The following is a 24,946-nucleotide window of genomic DNA, read 5'->3' as shown; positions in this document are numbered from 1 at the left end:
CATATCGGTAATATATGTTCATCTTTAATGTTATCGTTATCGGCCTGATAAGAAAATTTGGATGATATATTAAAGCCGATAAATAATGTATTATTTCCTTCAGCTGAGACTCTTCATATGCGCACTGTTCAACATGGTTTTTGAATTGCTTGAAATATGATTGGACAAAAAAAGGAATTATTATCTATGTAAAATAATAATGACAACATTATAAATGTGTGCTTGGGACATGGATTTTAATGGAGAGACTTTTAGGTTTTGTAATCAGCCTCTCAAAAATGATATACAAATTTGGATTTAGATTTATCAGACAATATATCGGTTATCGGCTTTCAAGTATAAAGAATTATCGGTTATCGGTATCATCCATAATGTTCATATCGCTGCATCCCTAGCAGTCGTGTGTCATGTGTCTGACCAGTGCAGTGATCACTAAAGCACATTCTTCTAGTTGTGTTAATGTGTGTGTTGTCTCTCTCGTCACAGCTGAAAGTCCCCACCACAGATAAACCTGGAGTGTCGGTGAATTTCAGGAAACTGCTGCTGAATCGCTGTCAGAAGGAGTTCGAGAAGGATAAAGATGATGACGAAGCGTTCGAGAAGAAGCAGAAAGAGTTGGATGCTGCCACAGGGGTAGGAACAACAAAAATCGTTATAAATCATGAACACAGTGCTGCACTTCACTGTAAAACACGCTTTGCATTTATTTGAATGAATTCTCAGCTTTTGCAACTTCATAATCGCCATAAGCCTTATCCCGCTTTCATGCAGTATTTTCCCACACTGCAGGGATGGATGCGTACTTAGAAAACCCATCAAACAGATTGACATACGCTAACTTTTGACTACAGTTTGAAACGGTAAACATGATTTATATCAGGTAGACAGTATGCAAATTGTTCTAAGACTGTGTTCGAAGAAGCATACTAGCATGCTAATCGGACTATATCCAGTTTATAGCATGCATACTTCACACTAAGGGAAGTTTCTGTGCAATGAACCTTTTTATTGTTATTATTTGATTACACTATCTAATGTTAGGGCTTTTTAAAAAGTATTTATCATTGCATATTGCACGGTTACACAATAAATGGGCAATTACACACTCTTATTATAGGTAATAACAGCATGCTGATATACAGCCATATCGCACGGCTACGAGTGTGACATTGCGCTTATACAACAGTTCGACGGCTCAAGGGAGTAAATAAATAAGGCATAATACGGCATATTATTTATATAAAATAATATTTATTGAACAACAATATTTAAACTAACAACAAAAGCCATTATAAAAGACAATAGGAAATAAACACAAGCAAACAATTCAGTCAAACGTACAAAAGCAGTGCTCTAGTACAGGATTTAAGTGAAATATAGAGTTATGAAACTTAATTTTCTCCTTAACCAAAATTGATTTGCTCTGGAACAAGTAATAGATTAATAAGACTAAAGATTGGCTGTTTGATATACCTCAAATTAATTATATCTCATGTTTAACAACTATCTTATATAATAGCCAACTGCAAATTCCCGAAGGACTGGACGGACGCTGACGGCCTTAAAATAGGCCTCAAATATTAATGTAAAATAGGCACTATGATTATATATTAGTCACATATTTGAGGTCTAAATAACTACATCCTCGCCTAAAAACTCTTAAAACTACATTTCGTGACACATTAACAGTAGTACTTTATTATTATTTTTTTAAAATATGGTGGATTTGCTCGAACGCCATGACAGTCGCCACAAGCGGAGTGATACAAACGGCGAAACGGTTCCAGTTCTGAGACTGTGTGAATATCGCACGGCTGGAAAAGGCTCTCAGCCAATCAGATTTGAGAACCAGAAAGAACTGTTGTATAAGTAAGGCATAATGTGCATCCAGCCGGTTGTTATTATATATAGCCTGAAGGGGGTTTATTCTGAGATAACAACCGGCTGGATGTACATTATCCCGCTTATTACACGGCTACTTGCCACATAAGTAAAGAATTAGACACGAAATATTGATCTGAGTTTAAATATCTTATTGGCTTCGCAGTTTCAGCGGCAAGTTTAACTAGACGGACATTTAATGATACGGTATACAGTCACAACACTTATTACACAGCATTTCGCCACATAAATAATTATGGAGATAAGAGATAAACTGTTTTAAAATCAGACCTGTTTCTATCTTATAATCCAACAGTGTACAAAACAAGAGTCACAAAATGGCCGTCGCTGTTTTTATATGAAGCGAGAGAGTGTGTCCACGATACTGGATTGCATAATTAAATAACTGTACACAAAATATTGATTCGACTGAGTTTTAATACTTTATTAGCTCACCAAATCTCAAACTTTCAAGGTCCTAGCAAGCGTTTAGCGCTGCTGACCCTTCAGTGACCCGGATGAGCCGGTGTTTCTGTTATCTGGGAATAATACCAGTGATTGCGCTATTGACCAATCAGAATCAAGTATTCCACAGAGCCGTGTAATAATATACAATAATATGTCCGTATGCCATACTGTGTGTGTATATGTTGCCCATGTCACATTGTTATACATAATGGTATTCATGACTTCACTTCCTGTCTCTACAGGATGAGGTGAAGCAAAAGTTGAAGGAGGAGCTTGAGGACGCCAAAGACAAAGCCCGTCGCCGATCACTAGGCAACATCAAGTTCATCGGCGAGCTGTTCAAGCTGAAGATGTTGACGGAAACCATCATGCACGACTGCATCGTGAAACTGCTGAAGAACCACGACGAGGAGAGTCTGGAGTGTCTGTGCCGGCTGCTGTCCACCATCGGGAAGGATCTGGATTTCGAGAAGGCGAAGGTGAGCGTACACACATTAGTGACGAAAGCGGACGAAAGACGTGTGTGTGTGTGTGTTGATATTGAGTTGTGTCTCTGTGTTTTCAGCCCCGCATGGATCAATATTTCCACCAGAAGGAGAAGATTATTAAGGAGCGAAAAACCTCTTCCAGAATCCGCTTCATGCTGCAGGACGTTATTGATTTACGACGGGTAAGAGTGTGTGTGAGTGTATGAGTGTGTGTGTGTAAGTAGGGATGGATGTAGTTTTTAAAAAATTTGATACCGATTCCTGAACGATACTTTTTCGATACCAATTTTATGAAATCTGATTTAAAAAGATTACGTTATATGTAACCTTAAAAAAAAAAAAGTCAATGACACATATAGGCCACTGGGGGCGAAATATATGCCTCGCTCAAGCGCACATAAAGCTAGCTGCAAAGCACTGGCAAAAGTAGCCTAATGATTATGAATGTGTTGGGAAAAAATAGCAAGGAGGCATTTGAATTGCTGCTATGTAAAAAAAAAAACAGCAAAACGCGCCCGCGCATTTGCCGACCCCAGAGGGTTAATAAACTAGTGTTTTCTGAGTCAGTGTTGGCTGCAAAGATGAAGTTGACGTTGCTGAGAAATTGACGTCTCTGACGTCTCTCTTACAGAGAGAAATGCTCCTTTCATTTGGATTACAGTTAAGTTAAATAAATGTTTATTCATTATAGTTGCTTTTCATAATTGTCTGAAACACTAAAAACAACACCGGAGATCATAAGTTTAACTGTAGGCTATACACTCAATTTCAAAATATTTAAAATAGGCTAAATAATCGTTTATCAACTTATAATAATTATTTGTAGAGCATTCAACGCTATATAAATATATATATATATATAAAATGTCTTTATTCATTAGAACGTTGATCTATCTCTAGGGATTTCATTTGCATAAAAATATCATTGTTTTCATTGTATTATTATTATTGTCCCCAAAAGTTTGTGAATTTGTTGGACACTGGGATGTTTTAACAGATCGGATACCAGGCACAATGTTGTTTTTCTTCTTGTCATCTTCATTTATTAATTATCTTATGGTATAATAAAAGATGTCCCACATATTATCGGAATATTACCATAAAATTATATATTTGATTCATTCATGAACGAATAAATGCTAAATTACAGAAATATTAAACGAATACCACAGAAGACTATATAAGACAGACTATGAGTGGAAAAAATAAAGACACTAGATATTTTCAGTCTATTTGTATTCATAAAAGACCAAATTTAACGAATTAAACAAATAATAATACATTCATAGGTTATAGGCTATTCAAAACACATCGTTGCTTAAATACATTTGAAATACTCTAAAGCTAGTAGTGTCTAATGAATCAACCATTTGTATCTATTTATTTATCTTTAACTCTGCATTACAGTTTAAATAACATTAAATACGAGATTAATACAAGCATGTTAAAAACATCCTATTTCGCATACATCATGTGTGTGTGTGTGTGTGTGTGTTTGTGAGACATACGCTGACACAGACTTCTGCCATTTTCCCTTCCTTGAACAAACCAGAGCGCATGCTAGACTTTTAAAGTTTTCTTGCAATCCGAATCCAGTATTTACTCAATTAATTAATAATCTGTGGTGAACGATTCACTTTTTCCTGTTGCAGGACCAAACCTTGTGTGCAATAAAACCAGGAGCATGAATTAAAGTAAAAAGATCTCTGTGCCGTGGCAGTTGTTGCTCTTTCTTTCAGTGTGTGTTCTTAAGAAACTCGCTCCATGTGTCACACACACACACCCAAGTCCGTTTTAAGTTTCATTTCAGCTGAAGCACAACTGAACCTCAGAAAAGAGGGAGGGAATGAAAGAGTGGCACAGTGGAAACACAAGTGAACGGATTATTTTCAGTGTTGTTGTTGTTGTCCATTACCACCATTTTTTTAAACCATCCCCCCCCCCCCCTCAAACCTTAAAAAAGTGGATTTACAATCAATAATGGAGATTTCATGTAGTTCAAGAGCAAACTTTACATTTGTTCATTTAACCCTTTGCATTTCTTCATTTAACCCTTTGCATTTCTTCATTTAACCTTTGCATTTCTTCATTTAACCCTTTGCATTTATTCATTTAACCCTTTACATTTCTTCATTTAACCCTTTGCATTTATTCATTTAACCCTTTACATTTATTCATTTTTGCATTTATTCATTTAACCCTTTGCATTTATTCATTTATCCCTTTGCATTTATTCATTTAACCCTTTGCATTTATTCATTTAACCCTTTGCATTTATTTATTTAACCCTTTACATTTATTCATTTAACCCTTTGCATTTATTCATTTAACTCTTTACATTTATTAATTTAACCCTTTGCATTTATTCATTTTTAACCCTTTGCATTTATTCATTTAACCCTTTGCATTTCTTAATTTAACCCTTTACATTTATTAATTTAACCTTTTGCAAGACCTTCCCTCATATACTTTAAGTGCATCACTTTTAAATGCCTTCTGTTTGGTTGTTGTTTTTACAAACTGATTGACGACTACAATTAGTGATCTTTGAAATCATGTTGCTGCACGTCACGTTGAAAATAACCTGGAACATTTGTTTAAAGTCAGCATGAAAGGGAAATCGTGCTAGTCTTTTCTTCTCTATTGTGCCGTATATCAAGTGAAACTGCTTCACAAACAAGAACAAATGTGGGCGGGGCTTGATTGTGTCTGTTGGGAATTAATTGGATGGTTGTGGTTTGCTATTGGTGGATCTCATGTGAGTGACAGGTTATAGCCCTGCCCTCATCATCAGAGAAGAGATGAGGGGAAGTTATTCTGATTCAACATTATCAGGAACATGAAATTAGCACAATAATGATGTGCACAGAAAAATCGTTTATAATAAATACTGCAATATTCCTTAAAAAAAAAAATTGTCCATTTTGATGTAATGGCGACTTCAAACTTGAAAGCATTTTTGTTTTATTTTCTCAGAATAACTGGGTTCCTCGCAGAGGAGATCTGGGCCCGAAGACCATCGAGCAGATCCACAAGGAGGCGGAGCTTGAGGAGCACCGAGAGCAGGCCAAAGTTCAGCAGCAGCTCATGTCTAAGAAGGAGGGAAGAGGAGGAGGAGATGGAAGAGGGGGAGGAGGAGGAGGGGGCATGGGGTCTCGCAGTGGGGGGTCACACACACCTGGTTCCCGTGGCAACCAGGCACCTGATGACGGCTGGAACACGGTGCCCATTTCCACCAAGAACAGACCCATCGATCCCACCCGACTCAGCAAGATCACCAAGGTCTGATTATTATTATTATTATTATCATTATTATTATTGTGAAGACTACAGAGTCTCAATATGAGCATGAACAGTAATGGTGTGTGTGTGTGTGTTGTAGCCGGGCGCTCTGGACTTCAATAATCAGCTTCTGGCCCCTGGAGGTAAAGGCACATGGGGCAGTTGGGGCAAAGGCAGCAGCGGAGGCACTGGAGCCAAACCCATCGAAGGCGGTCAGTGTGTTTCACGGGACTTTATTACACACACGTTTTCAGTAGGGCTGCACAATTAAGCGCAAATAAAACCGCACGCAATTTGGCAAAGGCTGCGATTTATTTTATGCGCAGTTTGTCTGTGCCGCGGCTGATCGACATTAAACGCTGCTCCATCTGAACACCAGAGGGCGTCTCACACACACACCCCACATATCTCTCTGATCACCAGAGGGTGTCTCACACACACACCCCACATATCTCTCTGAACACCAGAGGGCGTCTCACACACACACACCCCACATATCTCTCTGAACACCAGAGGGCATCTCTCACACACACACACACACCACATATCCATCTGAACACCAGAGGGCGTGTCTCACACACACCACACACACACACACACACACCCCACATATCTTTCTGAACACCAGAGGGCGTCTCACACACACCACACACACACACACCCCACATATCTTTCTGAACACCAGAGGGCGTCTCACACACACCACACACACACACACACACACCCCACCCCACATATCTCTCTAAACACCAGAGGGTGTCTCACACTAGAGGTCTTCAGGTGAACCCGTTGACCCGTTGACCCGGGACCCGACCCGGGACCCGTACGGGTTCGGGTCTATATTTTAAATGATCAGCCGGGTCCGGGTCGGGTCGAATCTATTACTTCGGGTCCCGGGTCTGTTTAACATTGTGTGTAATACCCGTGCGAGTCATCAAATCTCAAAAATGCGTCTTGTCACACTCATATTTAATATATTTTAAATCAGTAACATAATCTGAGGTGAACTGTAACATGAATGTTTACTTTGACACTCAAAATAAATTGCGTTAAAAAGCATATTTTAGGTTGATCCATCCAGCTAGCGCGCATTTGCAGTCAAGCGCGTGTCATGTTTCTATGGCAACCAGTTACCAGAAGCAGAGCTTCAGTGAGGGACAGCCAAACCGCACTTTAGATTTTACAATGTCAATTAATCGTTTTGTTCAATCTTAAAGTTTTAGTGGTCAGATTCAGACTCGATGATGCAGAGCAGAGAGCACGGAGATGATAAATAACGTCAGCGCAGCGGCCATGGCACTGAACGAGCAATCGTTATTATAGTTCAAAAAGGCAAACAGCCAAAAGTTATTGTGCGAGTTAGCAGCTAACTCGTTTAATTTGTCATCCGTCACCGTGAGTCCGTGACATCATGTGGACTTTTGAAGCTGAAATAACAAGGATTAAGCTTGGACTTGGTGGAATAACGAGAGGAATAACATGGATAACTTTCTTGTCGGAGCCGAAGGATTGTAATGCATCACAGCCAGTCAGGTAACGTAACGTTACAAGGAAAGGATGGAGAGACTACTAACGTTACGCTGCTACGGCTCCTTAAATTAGGTAAGACAAAAAGTTGTAATTTTTCGCAACAGGTTTATTGACTTGTAATAGCAGTTTAAGGTGGAAAATGTGACAATCGGGTCCAGTCGGGTCTGTGTCTTCCCGGCAGTTTCGGGTCCAGCTTACAAAAAATGTATCGGGTCTGCACGGGTCCGGGTCCAGCTTTTGAAATAATAGTCGGGTCCGGGTCGGTTCGGTGTAGCAAATTACGGGTCCCTTCCGGTTCGGGTAAGAATTTTTGGACCCGTGAAGACCTCTATCTCACACACACACTCACATACACCACATATCCATCTGAACACCAGAGGGCGTTTTCTCACACATACCACACACACACACCCCACATATCTCTCTGAACACCAGAGGATGTCTCACACACACACACACACACACACACACACACCACATATCTCTCTGAACACCAGAGGATGTCTCACACACACACACACACACACACACACACCACATATCTCTCTGAACACCAGAGGATGTCTCACACACACACACACACACCCCACATATCCCTGTGAACACCAGAGGGCGTTTTCTCACGCACACATAAGCGACTCAGACTCGCAGTGCTTTCAGAGTGAGCCGCGTTTACTGAGCCGTACATCACTGACAAGCTGCACATAAAAAACAATCACAGCCGTTGCCATTTCAACATCCGATAAGCCAAATCTAGTGCAATTACATGTAAATTGCGATTAATCGTGCAGCCCTAGTTTTCAGCCATGATGTAACTCTCATCTGTTCGTTTACAGCTCAGGACTCTGGTCGTCCGAACACTTTGAACCGCTTTTCAGCACTTCAGCAAGCCTCGTCGTCTTCCTCATCCGGCGGTGCAGACTCTGACAGGAGGGTTCCTCACAGGTCAGATGATCATCATGTCATGCAATACAAGAGGTGTTGCGCACACACGATATCTCTTCTCTTTGTGCACTAAAAGTGAGGTTTGCCCATCACTCAAAATACTGTTGTTTATACAATTTTAAAAGGGGTCATCGGATTTCATTTTCCACAAGTTAGGATGATTCTTTAGGGTCTTCATGTAAAGTTAGTACATTTCTGGTTAAAATTTCTCAATGGTTGTGTAAAACAACACGCTTTTACCTCCTCAAAAACAGCTCTTGTTTACAGCGACCCATGTCTCTTTAAATGATAATGAGGTTCATGTCTCTTTAAATGATAATGAGCAACTGCTCACCGTGGGGCGTGTCGACACAAGACACATAAAGTGATGCCTTGGTGGACAGTATACAAATGGCTGAGGGCGGAAATATGCTAATACGGGAAATATGCTAATACGGGACAGTCCCAGTGGTTGTGGGCGGAGCATGAGCATTATGACATCATAGTGTTGATTTTAATAATGTATTAGTGAATGGTGACATTAACTTTAACAAAGCTTAATAAATGCTGTAAAAGTCCAGTTCATTATTAGTTAATCTTAACTAATGTTATTTAATTGAATCTTATTGTAAATTGTTACCGGTTTGTTATACGCCGATTTAGACGTCTCGTGAGTTCAGTGTTGGACAGATCAGTTGTTTTAACCATTCATTAAAATGAATCGGTTCAAATGAGTCATTAGGTTGAGAATCGGACATGTCATTGGGACGTGTTGTGTGGGAATCCCTGCAGTTAGGAGAAAACATGCGACCTGTCTCATACGCATCAGTCATCTACATCACTCATAATAAATCACAATAACTGAGCAAATAAGGCTTTGGCGAGACAATTTCGATTTGGCGGCCGCCCAAAAATTTTTCCTGCACAAGTCAGAATCAGATTATGGATATGTAGCATTCAAATATTTCATCCAGTTCCTTTTGCTTGAAGATCGGATTCATCACGACGAAGCTGGTCATAGGTCTGTGCCGATGGCTGTCGTATCGACGAGGTCTTCAGGGGATTGTCTAGTTGACAGGGATGTGTTGTGGTCGTGTCTAGATGCAGGTCCACCATCTGATCTGGATACGGACCTAATACGGCTGGCTACGGTAACCTCGGGATAAACAGAGAGACTAATATTAGTGTAGATGTCATTCTTCTTCTGAGGCAAACAGTACATTGGGTGTTACAGGAAGTGTTCCCGGTTACGATTGACCGAATTTTTGCAGCCTAAGAATCCTTTAACGGATGTGAATTACAGAAATGTGATAATGTTCTATGTGTACAGGTGAGAAACTCGAAAAATTTGAATATCGTGCAAAAGTTCATTTATTTCAGTAATTCAACTTAAAAGGTGAAACTAATACATTATAAAGACTCATTACATGCAAAGTGAGATATGTCTAACTGACGATGAAGACTTGACAGAACATCCATCAAGTGTTAGACAGTACTCTAGGTTATTACAGAGGTTTTTGGTCCAATAATTAAAACCTCTTTTTTTTCAGAATTAAGTAGTAGGAAATTACTAGTAATCCAAATTTTTATATCAACTATGCATACCGTTAATTTTATGAATTTGTATGTTTCGTCAGGGTGCAAATAAATATAGAGCTGAGTATCATCAGTGTAACAGTGAAAACTAATGCCATGCTTCCTAATAACATCTCCTAATGGTAGCATGTACAGAGTGAACAGCAACGGTCTTAGTACTGAGCCTTGTGGTACTCCATACTGAACTTGTGATCGGTATGACATCTCTTCATTTACTGCTGCTAATTGAGACCAGTCAGTTAAGTACAATTTGAATCATGGCAATGCGATTCCACTAATTCCAATATAATTTCCGAGTATATTCAAAAGGATGTTGTGGTCGATAGTATCAAATGCAGCACTAAGATCGAGTAACACTAATAGAGAGATGCAACCACGATCGGATCATTTGCAAATAATTTGTTACTCTGACTGGAAATCCTCACAGATTTAATTTCTTTCTAAAAGAAACTTAGTTGTGAATATACTGCCTTTTCTAGTATTTTTGACAGAAAAGGAAGATTCGAGATTGGCCTGTAAATTACTAATTCTCTAGGATCAAGTGGTGTTTTTTTAATAAGAGGTTTAGTAATAGCCTGCTTAAAAGTTGTCAGTACGTATCCTATAAAATAAAGATGAATGAATGATATTAAGAAGAGGACCAATGACCTCTGGAAGCATCTCTTTCAGTAGCTTAGTCTGTATAGGGTCTAACATACATGTTGATTTTTACAATTTAGCACGTTTAAACTATTCTTCCTCTTCTATAGCAACTAACGAATGGAATTGTTCCTCATGGGGTCTATAGCACAACATCTGATGCAATACTGTAGTGTACTGTTGCGTGGTTATATTTCTCTCTCTAATAGTATGATTCTTCTAAGTAAAGAAATACATAAAGTCATTACAGCTGTGCTGTTTGGAAACATCTGACGTTGAAGCTTTATTTCTTGTTAATTTAGCCACTGTATCAAATAAATATCTAATGCTGTTTTCATTCTCTTCTAAGAGAGTGAAAAAGTGAGCTGATCTAGCAGTTTTTAATGCCTTTCTGTATGCAATAGCACTTTCTTTCCACGAAATGCGGAATACCTCTAGTTTTGTTTTCTTCCAGCTGCGCTCCTGTGCTCGTTATACCACGGTGTCTGACCATTTCCCTTAATATTGCCCAAGGGAGCAATAGCAATTTGTCTGAATAGCAATAGCAAATTGTCTAAAGTGCTGGAAAAGAGAGAGTCAATAGTTGCTTTTGCCAAATCGAGTTGTTCTGAGCTATCTGGTATGCTTGGGAAGTTGAAACTGATCAGGAATATTATTAATAAAGCGATCTTTAGTGGTAGAAGTGATAGTTCTACTATATTTGTAACAGGGAGTTGGTTTTGCAGCCTTGGCTAAATGGATTATACACGAGACTAGATAATGATCTGAGATGTAATACTGAAAATATTACTTTAAACACTTTACAGCAGCACCTCCCTCTTCGGCTTTCTGATGAGGCTCATGTTTATAACCGTAATCTCATTTAAAGGATCTTAATGATATACTTCCATTTATGAGTTTATCCCTTTGTTTATGTCTCAGGAATAGTTCCAGTCGGGAACGCAGCGATCGCTTCGACCGGCGTGATGAACGCATGGACCGGGGCGGCGACCGCTTTGACCGGCGTGACGACCGCGGATCAGACCGGCTGGACCGGAATCGCCCCGCCGTTGGCAAGCGGAGTTTCAGCCGTGAGAAGGAGAGGAGTCGAGAACGTGAACAGCGCCCCGCTGAAATGGTCCGGCGCGTTTCCAGCATGACGGACGAGCGCGAGAGGGAACGTGGCAGCCGCGAGAATGGTATGATGAACTGGACATTATAGTTTTGAATGTTTCTGAAATCAATATTGAATATTGATTTTTCTAACTAATCATGAACCAAATAGATTTGAGAGCTTGTGAATCAGAATCTGATTCTAATCAAGATGTCAGTAGCAATACCCAGCCCTAAATTTGAATTATTATAATTTCAATAATATTATTATTTGCTGGTAATACTTCAAAATAAGGTTCCATTCGTTAACTTCGTTAACATCGATTAATGCATTAACAAACAATGAGCAATACATTTGTTACAGTATTATTCATCTTTTTTCATGCTAGTTAATAAAAACACACCTGTTTGTTTTTAGTTCATGTTTATTAAGTAATATTAACAGATACAACTTTTGATTTTAATTTTGTATTAGTAAATGTTGAAATTAACTCAAATAAATAAAATAAAAAATCATTGTTACTTCATTAACAATTGGAACATTATTGTACAATGTTAACTATTTATTAATATTACTATTAATATTGTAATATTATTATTACTAGTGATGCACTGAAATGTCAGCATATTCTATTAAATTATTTTAACGTGTCTTAAGTTAATTTATGTTTGAATAAATTTATCAAAGCCACCAGTTATAAATGTTTACATTTCAACATCAAATTGAGGAGTAGGAACATCATAATGACATTTAGAAGTTGATAGAAATCTGTATCATCTCTGTATATATAACTTTTAGTTTTTTTGTCTAAATTAAAACTTGAATTTGCACAATTACAGTATTATTATTTTCTATTATTGCAATAATATTGACTTTAGAGTTACTTGTTCCTGTTGTTATATAAAGTTAAACAATTACTTTAAATGCAGATTAAACAAAACACAAACTGATATGGAAGCGATTTTTCTTAAAGGATTTGTTGTGCGTTTATTTTTTACAGTAAAGAGAGAAACTGTCCCCACTCCTCCTCCCGTTTCCTCCAAACCGGCCCTGACGGAGGAGGAACTGGAGAAGAAATCGGTCGCCATCATAGAGGAGTACCTGCACATCAATGACCTGACGGTACACACACTTACACACCTCATGCCAGCAGTGTGCTTTGCTGTGTGTTGGCTGTTAAAAGCTCACGGTGTTGTTCTCCCTGCTGTCCTGCAGGAGGCGCTGCAGTGTGTCATTGAGCTGGACTGTGCGTCTCTGCTGTCGGTGTTCGTGCGGTCAGGAATCGAGTCGACGCTGGAGCGCAGCGCCGGCGCTAGAGAGCACTTGGGTTTACTGTTCCACCAGCTGGTCAAAACACAAACACTATCTACACAACAATACTACAAAGGGTGAGAGATGTGTGCATAATACAATCTTTATAGCCAAATCTATTTATAAATGTTTTTTTTGTTAGAACGGTGTCGTGTTAGCGGCCCCTAACTTAACAACTAATGATCTTTGCGACAGAAATGAATCAAACTAACTTCATCAGGACAATAACTTTACTCTAGAGCTGCTGTAAAGCCCAAACTCTGTTACTGTAATCTCCCATTATCACTGTAAAGCTGCTTTGAAACACTCTATATTGTTAGAAGCGCTGTATAAATGAAGGTGACTTGACCTGATAATATAATCCTCATAATCGTGTCAGGCTGTTGGAGGTCCTGGAGGTTGCGGAGGATATGGCGATTGATATTCCTCATATCTGGCTATATCTGGCTGAATTAATCTGCCCAATTCTTCATGAGGGAGGAATTCCCATGGGGCCGCTCTTCAGGTGAGCCTGCAAACCACTTTACACTGATGCCAAGAATATCCAAAATCAATAAATGGATCAAATTGACAATAAGATATAAGATTTTAAAGGTGCACTGTGTAATATTTAGGCGAATCTGTTGACAGAAATGCAATATCATAAACATAACTATGTTTTCAGTGGTGTGTAAAGACTTCATGAACCGTTATGTTTTTATCAGCTTAGAATAAGCATTTCTCTCTACATCTACACACACCGCGCGTCTCCTGACATCGACATGTTTCTACGGTGGCCCTGAGCGGACACACGCGTTTCGTCACTGTGTTGTTCTTCGTGTAAATAAGCTAAAGCTAAAGTCAGCGAATAAAACACTCACAAAATGATGAACAAGTGACTATAATATTCACAATTACATCGTTTTACTGAATAATCAAGTAAACCTAATTTCTTCATTTGTAAAGAAAGCTCATTGCTTAACTGGCTACTTGTAACTTGTTGGGTGCAGTTCACAATCTCACCACTAGATGCTGCTATAGTTTACACACTGCACCTTTAATCTTTTGGAGCTTGGGATGACCGAATGGTCCTGCTGACCTCTGACCCCTGTGCTGTATTTGTAGGGAGGTGTCTAAACCACTGGTGCCTCTTGGGAAAGCTGGAGATTTGCTGGTGGAAATACTCATCCTGCTGTGTAAAGGAATGGTAGGATGTTTGTGTGAATTGATTAATTAACATCCTGACACTTTGGCTGCATGATTTATTGAAGAAAAACCGATTTGCTTATTTGCTTGGTGAAGGCTGGGATTGATTTAAATAAATGTTTAATGAGATTCTCATTAAACATTTATTTAAATCAATCCCTTCCCTTTAGTTTTCCACCAAAATTAAAAAAGCTGAATTGATAAACGTTTAAACGTATTACTTTTGTAATTTTACAGTTGTACTGTAAAATACAATTAATATTTACATTTTCTTAAATATATTTTTTTTATTTTAAAGTGGAATATTAAATTTTCAATATTTCATATTTTGTTTAAAAGAGAAGCATTTTTCTAACCAAATTAAAGCTTGATGATTTAACATTTGAAAATTAAGAAATTAAAATCGAATCGAAAGTCCAACCTGAAACTTGCACATCTCCTACATTTCTTACTCATTCACTACAAAGTGAGCAACACTGACTTAAATACCTGCTGTACACTATAAAGTGCATTATGGTTACAAAAGAGTGAACTAGTCAGGGAATGCAATTCGAATTACATGGTTGACACACCGCATACTGCACTATATAATGAATAGGAAGTGATTGCAGCGGTGCTTGTGTTCTGAAAGTGTTTGTTCGGAACTGTTTCCTGTTTTAGAGTCATAAGAAAGTGGGAGCGATGTGGAGAGATGCGGGACTCGGCTGGAAAGACCTTCTGCCTGAAGATGAGGACGTCAATAAGTTTGTCACCGAAAAGGTGAATTAATTGGCCGCAACTGTAGCGATCTGGAATTATAGTTACGCTTCTTGTATAAACATAAACTATATGTTTAATACTCCCCTATTTAATCTGTGTGTGTAGGGAGTGGAGTTCACTCTGGGTGAGGAGTGTGATAGAAGCAGTAAATCATCTCTGAGTCCAGAAGACATCATCAGAGAACTGGAGCGCCTCCTGCAGGAGAAAGCCGACAACCAGAGGGTCTTTGACTGGGTGGAGGTGTGTGTGTGTCTGTGTTAGAGAGAAGAGTGTGTGTTCATGTGTGTGATCTAAAGGATGTTCTGGATTCAGTAGGTTTTAGTGAATCTGCCTCTGTGAAAATAACATTCAGTCTTCCAAACGCTAAAAGGTTAATGAACTTCACTACAGAGGGCACATCCCTTAAGGGCACGTGTGGGGGAAAGATAAAGAAACGAGAGGAAAAATCATTTCATTGCTTTTCCGCTCTTTCGAGAAACTTTTCCGCTTTTCTGAGGAACTTTTGCGTTTAACTGAGAAACTTTTCCGCTCTTTCGAGAAACTTTTGCGTTCTTACGAGAAACTTTTCCGCTCTTCCGAGAAACTTTTGCATTCTTACGAGAAACTTTTCTGCTCTTCTGAGAAACTTTTGCGTTCAACCGAGAAACTTTTCCGCTCTTCCGAGAAACTTTTGCATTCTTACGAGAAACTTTTGCATTCTTACAGAAGAGTGGAAACTTTTCCACTCTTCCGAGAAACTTTTGCATTCTTACGAGAAACTTTTCCACTCTTCCGAGAAACTTTTGCATTCTTACGAGAATCTTTTCCGCTCTTCCGAGAAACTTTTGCGTTCAACCGAGAAACTTTTCCGCTCTTCCGAGAAACTTTTGCATTCTTACGAGAAACTTTTGCGTTCAACCGAGAAACTTTTCCGCTCTTCTGAGAAACTTTTGCGTTCAACCGAGAAACTTTTCCGCTCTTCTGAGAAACTTTTGCGTTCTTACGAGAAACTTTTGCATTCTTACGAGAAACTTTTCCGCTCTTCTGAGAAACTTTTGCGTTCTTACGAGAAACTTTTCCGCTCTTCTGAGAAACTTTTCCGCTCTTCCGAGAAACTTTTGCGTTCAACCGAGAAACTTTTCCGCTCTTCTGAGAAACTTTTGCGTTCTTACGAGAAACTTTTCCGCTCTTCCGAGAAACTTTTGCATTCTTCCGAGAAACTTTTCCGCTCTTCCGAGAAACTTTTGCATTCTTACGAGAAACTTTCGCGCTCTTCTGAGAAACTTTTGCGTTCTTACGAGAAACTTTTCCGCTCTTCTGAGAAACTTTTGCGTTCTTACGAGAAACTTTTGCGCTCTTCTGAGAAACTTTTCTGCTCTTCCGAGAAACTTTTGCATTCTTAAGAGAAATTTTTCCGCTCTTCTGAGAAACTTTTCTGCTCTTCCGAGAAACTTTTGCATTCTTAAGAGAAACTTTTCTGCTCTTCTGAGAAACTTTTCTGCTCTTCTGAGAAACTTTTCTGCTCTTCCGAGAAACTTTTGCGCTCTTCCGAGAAACTTTTCTGCTCTTCCGAGAAACTTTTGCGTTCAACAGAGAAACTTTTGCGGTCTTCCGAGAAACTTTTCTGCTCTTCCGAGAAACTTTTGCGTTCTTAAGATAAACTTTTGCGTTCTTTCAAGAAACTTTTCTGCTCTTCTGAGAAACTTTTCTGCTCTCCTGAGAAACTTTTGCACTCTTCCGAGAAACTTTTGCGTTCTTTCAAGAAACTTTTCTGCTCTTCTGAGAAACTTTTCTGCTCTCCTGAGAAACTTTTGCGTTCTTACGATAAACTTTTGCGTTCTTTCAAGAAACTTTTCTGCTCTTCTGAGAAACTTTTCTGCTCTCCTGAGAAACTTTTCTGCTCTCCTGAGAAACTTTTGCACTCTTCCGAGAAACTCTTCTGCTCTTACGAAAAATGTTTCTGCTCTTCCAAGAAACTTTTGCGCTCTTCCGAGAGACTTTTGCGCTCTTCCGAGAAACTTTTCCACTCTTCCGAGAAACTTTTGCGCTCTTCTGAGAAACTTTTGCGCTCTTCTGAGAAACTTTTGCGCTCTTCCGAGAAACTTTTGCGCTCTTCCGAGAAACTTTTGCATTCTTCCGAGAAACTTTTGCGTTCTTCTGAGAAACTTTTGCACTCTTCTGAGAAACTTTTGCGCTCTTCCGAGAAACTTTTGCGTTCTTCTGAGAAACTTTTGCACTCTTCCGAGAAACTTTTGCGCTCTTCTGAGAAACTTTTGCGCTCTTCTGAGAAACTTTTGCGCTCTTCTGAGAAACTTTTGCGCTCTTCTGAGAAACTTTTGCGTTCTTCTGAGAAACTTTTGCACTCTTCCGAGAAACTTTTGCGTTCTTCTGAGAAACTTTTGCACTCTTCTGAGAAACTTTTGCGCTCTTCCGAGAAACTTTTGCGCTCTTCTGAGAAACTTTTGCGTTCTTCTGAGAAACTTTTGCACTCTTCCGAGAAACTTTTGCGCTCTTCTGAGAAACTTTTGCGCTCTTCTGAGAAACTTTTGCACTCTTCCGAGAAATTTTTGCGTTCTTCTGAGAAACTTTTGCGCTCTTCTGAGAAACTTTTGCGCTCTTCCGAGAAACTTTTGCGCTCTTCTGAGAAACTTTTGCGCTCTTCTGAGAAACTTTTGCACTCTTCCGAGAAATTTTTGCGCTCTTCTGAGAAACTTTTGCGCTCTTCTGAGAAACTTTTGCGCTCTTCTGAGAAACTTTTGCACTCTTCCGAGAAATTTTTGCGTTCTTCTGAGAAACTTTTGCGCTCTTCTGAGAAACTTTTGCGCTCTTCTGAGAAACTTTTGCGCTCTTCTGAGAAACTTTTGCGCTCTTCTGAGAAACTTTTGCGCTCTTCTGAGAAACTTTTGCGTTCTTCTGAGAAACTTTTGCACTCTTCCGAGAAACTTTTGCGTTCTTCTGAGAAACTTTTGCACTCTTCTGAGAAACTTTTGCGCTCTTCCGAGAAACTTTTGCGCTCTTCCGAGAAACTTTTGCATTCTTCTGAGAAACTTTTGCACTCTTCTGAGAAACTTTTGCGCTCTTCCGAGAAACTTTTGCGTTCTTCTGAGAAACTTTTGCACTCTTCCGAGAAACTTTTGCGCTCTTCTGAGAAACTTTTGCGCTCTTCTGAGAAACTTTTGCGCTCTTCTGAGAAACTTTTGCGTTCTTCTGAGAAACTTTTGCACTCTTCCGAGAAACTTTTGCGCTCTTCTGAGAAACTTTTGCGCTCTTCTGAGAAACTTTTGCACTCTTCCGAGAAATTTTTGCGTTCTTCTGAGAAACTTTTGCGCTCTTCTGAGAAACTTTTGCGCTCTTCTGAGAAACTTTTGCGTTCTTCTGAGAAACTTTTGCACTCTTCCGAGAAACTTTTGCGTTCTTCTGAGAAACTTTTGCACTCTTCTGAGAAACTTTTGCGCTCTTCTGAGAAACTTTTGCGTTCTTCTGAGAAACTTTTGCACTCTTCTGAGAAACTTTTCTGCTCTTCTGAGAAACTTTTGCGCTCTTCTGAGAAACTTTTGTGCTCTTCTGAGAAACTTTTGCGCTCTTCTGAGAAATTTTTGCGCTCTTCCGAGAAACTTTTGCATTCTTCTGAGAAACTTTTCTGCTCTTCTGAGAAACTTTTGCGCTCTTCTGAGAAACTTTTGTGCTCTTCTGAGAAACTTTTGCGCTCTTCTGAGAAATTTTTGTGCTCTTCTGAGAAACTTTTGCGCTCTTCTGAGAAATTTTTGCGCTCTTCCGAGAAACTTTTGCACTCTTCTGAGAAACTTTTCTGCTCTTCTGAGAAACTTTTGCGCTCTTCTGAGAAACTTTTGTGCTCTTCTGAGAAACTTTTGCGCTCTTCTGAGAAATTTTTGCGCTCTTCCGAGAAACTTTTGCATTCTTCTGAGAAACTTTTGCGCTCTTCTGAGAAATTTTTGCGCTCTTCCGAGAAACTTTTGCATTCTTCTGAGAAACTTTTGCATTCTTCTGAGAAACTTTTGCACTCTTCTGAGAAACTTTTGCGCTCTTCCGAGAAACTTTTGCGTTCTTCTGAGAAACTTTTGCACTCTTCCGAGAAACTTTTGCGCTCTTCTGAGAAACTTTTGCGCTCTTCTGAGAAACTTTTGCGCTCTTCTGAGAAACTTTTGCGCTCTTCCGAGAAACTTTTGCGCTCTTCTGAGAAACTTTTGCGCTCTTCTGAGAAACTTTTGCACTCTTCCGAGAAATTTTTGCGTTCTTCTGAGAAACTTTTGCGCTCTTCTGAGAAACTTTTGCGCTCTTCTGAGAAACTTTTGCGTTCTTCTGAGAAACTTTTGCACTCTTCCGAGAAACTTTTGCGTTCTTCTGAGAAACTTTTGCACTCTTCTGAGAAACTTTTGCGCTCTTCTGAGAAACTTTTGCGTTCTTCTGAGAAACTTTTGCACTCTTCTGAGAAACTTTTCTGCTCTTCTGAGAAACTTTTGCGCTCTTCTGAGAAATTTTTGCGTTCTTACGAGAAACTCCGAGACACTGAGAAACACAAATCTTTGTGAGCAAACGCGAAGTTTCTCAATGAAGTGTGAATGTTCTGGTAATGGGAAAATATGAGCTGGGAGGAAGAATCTCATTTCAATACTTTTGCATTCGCTAGCAAACATTTGTGCTCCCAAATTAAAATAAGTTTTGCAAGTTGTGCGAGTGAATGCAAAGTTCCTAAGAGGAAAACAAAAGTTCTGGTGATGGGAAAAGTTATGAGCTGGGAGGCAAAATTATAATTCAATGCTTTTGCTAATAAACGTGTGTATTTTAGAACACAAACAATTTGCAAGCAAATACAAAAGCATTGAATTATAATTTTTCCTCCCATCTCATTTTTCCATCTCGGTCTACCTTTAGAAGCAGTATTTTACATTTGCAAATATGATAGCAGAACTCCGTTAAGATGAATTATAGCCGTTCTGTTCAGCTTTTGCAGCTGTGTTTGTCAGCTCGATGACCTTTGACCTGTCCCTCTGTGCAGGCCAATCTGGACGAGCAGCAAACAGCTTCTAACATGTTTGTCCGAGCGATGATGACCGCAGTCTGCCAGTCTGCCATCATCTGTAAGTCACTTTTTCTTCTCCTCTCCTTTCAAAATAACACTCAACAACTGACAATGTTTAATTTACATAATGTGAAGCTGAATATTCAATGAGAAATAATGTTTATTTTATACATCAGGATTTAATTATGTACAATAAGACATGTTTCCACTATCTCCAAAATTTGCTTATGATTGTCGCTTTTCGCCAACTATTTTTCTTTATAATAATATCCCTGATGAATCCTGTCAAGTTGACTTTAATTTTGTTTTCATCCTGTCATTGTCAAGGTGAGAATCCATACAAAGTAGACGCTAAAGAAATTACCCAGAGGGCCAAGCTGCTGCAGCGCTACATTAAAGATGAGCAGAAAGAGCTGCAGGCGCTGTACGCCTTACAGGGTCTGATGGTGCAAATGGAGCAGCCGCCAAGTAAGTGTGTTCGGATGTCAGTTAGTGGTGGAACACATCACAGAACTCACGGTTCGGATCATGTTCGCTTTTTGAGCCACCGATTGCATTTTTTTTCAGATCAGCAAAACACACATATATATATATATATACACACACACACACACACACACACTATATATATATATATATATATATATATATATTTGAAGTTCTTCAATACTACATCAAAAACTACTAGCCTAACTGATAAAGTAAAAAAATTACTAAAAACAAGTGAACAGTCAGTAATAAAATAAGAACAAATACACACAGTACAAGCAGAGATGAAAATAAATAAAGTCGAACAGTTGTATTCAGGTACAGAAAGTAATAATTAAGTCTAAATGTAAAATAGCACTATTTGTTCAATATAGAAATTGACCGTTCGCAAAGACCCGCCCCCCTTAGTTACTGTCGCTATGTCCGACAAGCCACGCCGCTCTCACACACACACCATATTCTCACGCAGTGAAAAACACATCGCGGAGCAGAGAGGACACTGACAGACACACGCCAGCTTACTTCTCAGTTACTTTTGATATTAAACAAAGTCTCAACTTTCAAATTTGGTCATTTTTTAAAAGAAATGTAAACAATAAATAGCGTTTTGTGGCTCTTTAATGTGTGTGACAGATCGCTGTGTCGCCTCAGTTAAAGCCGCTCGTGAACCGATCATCTCTTCTTCTAGTTCATTTATAGCATCAAATAAACATGAATGAACATCAGAAGGAATGTTGTTTTAACCGCGGAAAGACGTCAGTACACTCCGCTTCTCAAGCTCACATCCTCCAGTGTTAATCTACTAACTCTCCTGACTGCTTTGTCCGACAAAATGGCGGATGGCGAAGTATGATTGGTCAGATCACCTGTCAATCAAGCTCCCTGCGAAGGGTCAATTAAATATAGTTCCATCTTTGTTAAAGCTGTATTTTGTTTTTAGGAATATTAGGCTGCTGTCACTTTAAGAACGAATGCACGGACCGAGAAAACTGACAAACATCCAGATGTGTGTGTGTGTGTGTGTGTGTAAATTCTAAACTTTCACTCTATGATGGTTAAATGAAGCAGTTAATCAGCGAATCACACGCGTGCCGAACCGTACAGGTCACTTGTGATCCGTTCCACCCCTAATGCCATTAAGCAGCCATATATCCCTCGTTTATCAATGACCTCCTCTCTCTCTCTCTCTCTCTCTCTCTCTCTCTCTCTCTCTCTCTGCAGATCTGCTGCGGATGTTCTTCGACGTGTTGTATGACGAGGACGTCATTAAAGAGGAGGGATTTTACAGGTGGGAGTCGAGCAAAGATCCCGCCGAGCAACAAGGAAAGGGCGTCGCCCTCAAATCCGTCACCGCCTTCTTTACCTGGCTGCGTGAAGCTGAGGACGAATCAGACAACAGCTAGGTCTAGGCCACACCCACTACAGAGATGGATCGATGAAAAAAAACATAAAATATATTTGAGGAAAAAAGAAAAAAACATTTGGGAGATTTTTTTTTTTTTACGTTTTTTTGTCTTTTCGTTTGCGCAAGAAAAATGCCGTTGAACTGAAACGAAATAAAGCGATAAAGAGAAGTATTAGAGGATGACAAGCCTTATCTGCTCGCTGCAGTCTTAGCCGTTAGAATTGCTACTTTCCCGTTTCTCGCTCCTGCTGCCATGGAGACGGACGTTGATGACATCACTTCATCGAATCGTTTGTTTATGATGTCACTTCCTGGTGACAGAAAGCTGCTCAGAGTTCTATTTTCCGTTTTGAATCCCTTTATATTTGTGATGTAGTTTCGCGTGGACCGGCTGAGCGTGTGCGTGTTGCTGTGGCGGAGGAGGATTGGCTCGGGGGTTGGGGATTTTCTTTAGTTCTAGTGGAGTGATTTGAGCTCTTTTTCTATGTTTTTTATGACAGAAAATCTAATTAAAAATGCAAATTGCATCACCTGTTTCAGAGCTGCGGTTTTCAGTTGTTTCTTTGCAGCTCTGGGCGATGAAACATTGCTAGAAACATTAAACTTTGACCTTTTTGCTGCTGCTGCTGTTGGCCATCGAGACGCTTCTGCCGGCCGGACCTGACGTACGGTTCCCTTACACACTTAATGGAGAAATCATTCAAACTTTAAAAAAAAATAATAATAATAATTTGAGGGTGACGAGGAGCTCGTGTGGATGTGCTCTTTGCACCTTTTGTGGACTTTACAAAATAAATCACTATTACGACTTGAAAATATATATAGAAATAAACTCTTTAAAAGTGTTTAAGAGGAGAAAACGAAAAAAAAAAAAAAAAAAAAAGCTGGAGAATGAGAGTACGAATACTACATGCCTTTCAGCTCCTTGGAGTGGAGATGCATTTCAGGAGCGCCTTGTAAATACATGTTTTATTTTTGGTTTTGATGGTTTTTTCTTTTTTTTCTTTTTCTTTTTTTTCAGTTATAAAAATGCTAACTTTAATGCCATGTATTAATTTTTGGCTTTTGTTTTTCATGTATTTAATTTTTTTTTTTTTTTTTTTTGCGGTTTAACCACCCGGCTTGTACAATTATCCTCCTCTAGTTATTGATTATAGTTTAATGAAATTATGTACATATTTCTTTTCTCTTTTTTTTGCGTTTTTTTTGCGTTTTTTTTTTTTGCTTTAAGTATTTAATTACGAGAAATTAATGCCTCTTTTCACATTTGAAACTGGAAAAGATAATAAAGAACATTGCAATGGAAAAAAAAAGGACAAAAACGTGTTGATGTTCCTTTTCATGCTTGAAGTATGTTGGTTTTATCATGTGCTCAATGTGTTTGGGGAAATATCTGCATTGATCATGGACTGAGATCATTTCACACGGATGAGTTTTCCATAATCATAATCAGTGTGTCCAGCTCTGTTTCTGCTGGAGAAAAGAGAACGAGGCCGAGCTCGTAAAAAAACAAGAATCAACATAAGCTTGGCTTTTCAGAGACGACGGGAACTGAAGGATTTGAAGTGTTGTGAAGATGTGTTTTATTACTCCTCAGGTCAGTGAAGTGTTTTATTGAACAGATAAACTCATGTATCTCTCTAACAGAGCACTGTAAAGCATTATCTACTGTGAAGAGTTTCATTATGGTTGTTGTGCTGGAGTTATACAAGTGAAACTCGGAAAATTAGAATATAGTGCAAAAGTTCATTTATTTCCGTAATTCAACTTAAAAGGTGAAACTAATATATTATATAGACTCAGTACATGCAAAGTGAGATATTTCAAGCCTTTATTTGTCATAATTTTGATGATTATGGCTTACAGCTTATGAAAACCTTTTCACAATATTCTAACTTTGCCAAGCCATAATCATCTAAATTAACCCCTTAAGCACATTCACATTCTGAAAATGCACATTTCGAACTTAAATGGTTGTAATTCAAGAATGCTTTGGAATATAGATGTAAGATCTTGTAAAGAAGACATTTGGCAGATTTGTGTAGAAGTTAAATAAATTAAAGTTAAACAAAAAAAAGTTATAGAAGTTTGAGTTTATGAAAATGTACAATGTTAAAAATTTTATTATTCATATTTTATATAAAGTATGTATTTTCAAAACCTGGTGGACTCTAAAAATGCAACAAAAAAATCTGAACAAGTTGTGTTTCAAATGTTAGGTTGATATCTCTTGAAATGAGCGTTCAGTGAGATTTAGTTTGTGCGCAGTACCACACTTCTCCACTAGTGGACATTACTGCCCATATAAGGGCGCCTCCATCTCCATATGTTGTTTGAGTCTGAACCATTATTTTTACAATTTTCATACAATTTATGAAGTAGACATCCTATTCAGAAGTAGTGTTGGAAGTCTGGCAGATTTTGAAATGAATTCATCCTCTAAGAAACACAGAAGATCACGTATGTGCATTATAGCTCGCTGCACATCACTAATGCTGAATCTATTATTGTTCTCTTTATATTTAAAACATTTTCAGACCTTTTTTTCTAAAAGAATTGAATGGATGCTATCTTTTGAACATGAAAACAAACTGAGGTTTCTACCATTCTTTCATGATTTTTCATGTTCATCACTATTTCAAAATAAAGGTCTGAACACGCCTGAGGAGTATGAACATATTCTTGCTGCAAATTGATAAATTACGGCTCCTCTGTCATTTATTTTGAAAATCAGTCACCAAATATGAAAACTAGAGAGTGTAAGCTTTCAAAAGATAGTTTGTCAAAATTAATTTAGGTTTAGTATATATTACTGTTTTAAATATGTAATGGCCGTGCCAATATAAAGGGTTAAAAAAAAGGCTTGAAATATCTCA

The 24,946-nt window shown here is 38.7% G+C and overlaps 1 protein-coding gene across 12 annotated transcripts in view; it reads left to right on the top strand.

Moving 5' to 3' along the window:
• The window catches only part of eif4g1b (eukaryotic translation initiation factor 4 gamma, 1b), a 69,696-nt gene extending 46,322 nt beyond the window's left edge, over positions 1-23,374 (top strand). For all 12 annotated transcript variants that reach the window (XM_079609046.1, XM_079609037.1, XM_079609047.1 and 9 more), the window contains 16 exons: positions 487-633; positions 2,592-2,828; positions 2,915-3,019; positions 5,814-6,119; positions 6,220-6,331; positions 8,486-8,594; positions 11,730-11,986; positions 12,902-13,023; positions 13,117-13,289; positions 13,592-13,717; positions 14,317-14,398; positions 15,058-15,156; positions 15,262-15,396; positions 20,153-20,234; positions 20,504-20,644; positions 21,887-23,374. In XM_079609046.1, coding sequence (XP_079465172.1) covers positions 487-633; positions 2,592-2,828; positions 2,915-3,019; positions 5,814-6,119; positions 6,220-6,331; positions 8,486-8,594; positions 11,730-11,986; positions 12,902-13,023; positions 13,117-13,289; positions 13,592-13,717; positions 14,317-14,398; positions 15,058-15,156; positions 15,262-15,396; positions 20,153-20,234; positions 20,504-20,644; positions 21,887-22,068 — 2,415 coding nt within the window. In that variant the 3' untranslated portion in view covers positions 22,069-23,374. The remainder of the gene's footprint in view (positions 1-486; positions 634-2,591; positions 2,829-2,914; positions 3,020-5,813; positions 6,120-6,219; positions 6,332-8,485; positions 8,595-11,729; positions 11,987-12,901; positions 13,024-13,116; positions 13,290-13,591; positions 13,718-14,316; positions 14,399-15,057; positions 15,157-15,261; positions 15,397-20,152; positions 20,235-20,503; positions 20,645-21,886) is intronic.
• The last annotated feature ends 1,572 nt before the right edge of the window (positions 23,375-24,946 follow it).

The sequence above is a fragment of the Phoxinus phoxinus genome (genome assembly GCF_949152265.1).
Source record: "Phoxinus phoxinus genome assembly, chromosome: 4".
NCBI lineage: Eukaryota > Metazoa > Chordata > Actinopteri > Cypriniformes > Leuciscidae > Phoxinus > Phoxinus phoxinus.
Note: the sequence above shows the minus strand (reverse complement) of the source record. Positions and strands in the feature narration are given on the sequence as shown.